The sequence below is a fragment of the Myotis davidii genome, unplaced genomic scaffold, assembly GCF_000327345.1.
Source record: "Myotis davidii unplaced genomic scaffold, ASM32734v1 scaffold478, whole genome shotgun sequence".
NCBI classification, from domain to species: domain Eukaryota; kingdom Metazoa; phylum Chordata; class Mammalia; order Chiroptera; family Vespertilionidae; genus Myotis; species Myotis davidii.
In genome coordinates, this window is record NW_006289570.1 from 186574 (window position 1) to 189647 (window position 3074).

At 49.6% G+C, this 3074-nt stretch overlaps 1 protein-coding gene across 1 annotated transcript in view; it reads right to left on the reverse strand.

Annotated features, from left to right (window-relative positions):
* MYO1H (myosin IH) overlaps positions 1-3074 on the reverse strand; it is a 58279-nt gene that overhangs the window by 52005 nt on the left and 3200 nt on the right. The window contains 2 exon segments of the mRNA XM_006762021.2: positions 1543-1623; positions 2527-2725. Of these exon segments, the coding sequence (XP_006762084.1) occupies positions 1543-1623; positions 2527-2725 (280 nt within the window).

Below are 3074 nucleotides of genomic sequence, written 5' to 3' on the forward strand. Positions count from 1 at the left end.
CGATTAAAAATGGGCAAAAGGCTTCAACAATGACCAAGACTTCATGAATAATCAGGAAGATACAAACGTAAGTTACAGTGAGAAAGCACTAACCGCACCAGAATGCCTAAACCCGCAAGGACCAACATCCCACACGTTGGCCGGGGCGGGGAGCAGCGGGAAGTGTCAATCATTATCGCACATGTACCACTTCCGGGGACAGGCCCAACATCAATGAACGCTTGTGTCTACTGAGAGACATGTGCATGGATGTTCAGAGCACAGTCTGCAATAGCCCCAAGTGTCCATCAAGAACAGATAAATGGTGACCAGGTCACACAACCGAAAAACGAACCACCGCCACATGCAGCCGCATGACTGAACTGAACGGATAGAATGTTGGCTGAAAGAAGCCAGACCCAAAATATAATTCCATTTTTGTGTCAGGCTTCTTATTGCTCCCACTGCCATCCAGCCCCTCATTGTGTGAACACCCCCCCGCCCAACTGCACCAGCCACTCTCCTGTACACGGACCCTCCCCAGATGTGGGCTGGTCCCCTCACGTACAGTGCTCTGTGGGTGTGCTTGCACACCTGCAGGACTACCTCCAGGAGTGGACTGTCTCCACCTTAGATCCAACCTCACGAGATAATACAGGGTGGGGTGAGAGAAGGTTAACAGCTGTGAGTATGCAAAACAGAGTTTGTTCTTGTATTATTGAGCCAAACTGACTCGAGGCCCAGTGCACTAATTCGTGCATAGGTGGGGGTCCCTCTGCCTGGCCAGCAATCAGGGCCAATGGGGGCCATCTCACCAAGTCCAGGGAACGGGGGTGGGGGTTGGGGTGGGGGTGTAGGGACCATGGGAAGTTGGCTATGGGAGCACACTGACCAACAGGGGGCAGCTCCTGCATTGAGCATCTGCCCCCTGGTGGTCAGTACGCGTCAGAGCAACCAGTCGACTGGTTGTAATGGTCACTTAGGCTTTTATATAGAGAGATTATTGTATTATTTTCCATATGCACAACTGTAAACCTACTTTCGCCCCACCTGTATATCGTTTTCCAAATGGGTTACACTAACATACCCCCACTCCACCCGTTAATGATCCACATCTTTGCCAACACCTGGAATTATCAGACTTCATTTCCACCATCTAGATCAGTGGTTCTCAACCTTGGCTGCACATTAGAATCACCTGGGAATCTTTTTAAAATCCTGATTTTTGGGCCTCATCCTCCGGAAATTCTGTTTCTTTGTTATGGGGTGGGGCCACAACATGGGTAACAAAGAAACAGAATTTCCGGAGGATGAGGCCCAGAAATCAGGAATTTTACAAAGATTTCCAGGTGATTCTACTGTGCAGCCAAGGTTGAGAACCACTGATCTAGATGGTCTCTCACTGTGGTCTTTGTTTGCATTTCCTAAAACAAGTGCAAATCCTGGAGTTCTCAGCTGTTTGAGCCAATAAGTGCCCCTCCTTCCTTAAGGTGCCTTGGGGTGGGTTTCCGTCGCTGGTGAGTGAAGGGGTCCCCGGGAACAGTAATGGGAACTGGAGTGTACCTTAAAGTCAAACTGTATGTCCATGTATTTCCCAAATCTGCTGGAGTTGTCATTCCGGAGCGTTTTGGCATTTCCAAAGGCCTTGGGATACAAAGTGGGGAGAGGGGAGCGCTGAGCCAAACTGCCACTCACCGTCCTCTGAGCTCACTACACGCATCCAGCTCCTGAGCCCAAAGGACATGCATGTTATGAGAACAGGACGGAGGGGGAGCCAGGGGTGAAAGCTGTACTCTGTCTCCTAAGGAACCGCTAACTACAGAGGATTGGACGCCAACTACTAGGGTTGGACCTAAACAGAAAAAGGGGGAAAATGTATCTCCTCCCTGGAATCCAATCCAGGAATGGATTAGAAATGGCCTCAGGAGAGGTGTAATATAGGACCCTCGGCCCTTGCTGTTCTAGAAGGAACAGTGCATGGCCCCCATAACCAGACCCCTTCTTCTTATGTCCTAAAGATACATTATTCAGCCCAAAGGCCCACTGGGAAAACTCTTCCAACATCTTTTACACAAAGGGCAGCAAAAACACAGGAGAAAATAACTTGTTCAAAGTTATCCAGCAAGTCAGTGAATTGCAAGAGCAGACATAACCGTCCAAATGATTTTAATTAATAAAAATGTAAATAAATACTCGAGCATTATTTTCATGCTCCTTGGTTTTGCAGTGTGCTTCTGATGCACTCGTCTCATTTAATCCTCAAAACCTCTCAAGAGGTAAGTACTATGAGTAGACCCATTACACAGATGGGAAAATGGGGCCCAGGACATGAAATGACTTTCTGAAGCTTGCCAGTGCGTGGCTGCCCTGGGATTACCATCCCGCCCGCTGGACTTCAAGGTCATGCCCTTAACCTCAATACCCTCCGACACCCTCTTCTTAACTCCCAGACTGTGACCTTCCCGTTTTCACTGACCCACTCTGGGGATTCTTCTTACTTAAGGAGAACTCGGAACTCGCCTTGATCGGGCCTCCGCGGTTACTTACCTCCAGCACCGGGTTGGAGAGCAGCAGTCGGTCCCGGGCGATTTCTAGCGAGTCGGTCATGGGGCAGGTCATGGCGAAATACTGCAGGATCTTCTTGGAGGCCTCCGTTTTCCCTGCCCCGCTCTCCCCAGAAATGAGGATGAGGTGGTTGGTCAGCTCCGAGCACATCATGCGGTAAGCGTTGTCGGCTATGGCATAGCTGGGGAGGGGGAACAGAAGCGGAAGGAGCGGGAAATGGCTGTCACGCGACTGCCCTGGGCTCTGATGCCCACAGGGCACCCTGCCTCCAGGCAGCCACATCCAGGCCGTGGCATCAGGACACCGAGCTCAGGCGGAGATCAAACCCATCACAACCCACTCCCGGATCACACGGGAAGGGTACCAGATGGCAACGCTCAAATAGTACACGAGGTGAAGTGAAGAATTTGAGCAGTGACAGAAATAATAATTTAACAAATTTATTTTGTTTAATCTATCAACATTTCTTATAAAAATGAGCCAGATACTAAATTATATCCCTCAAGAGATGTGCTATGAGTTGTAGGGAA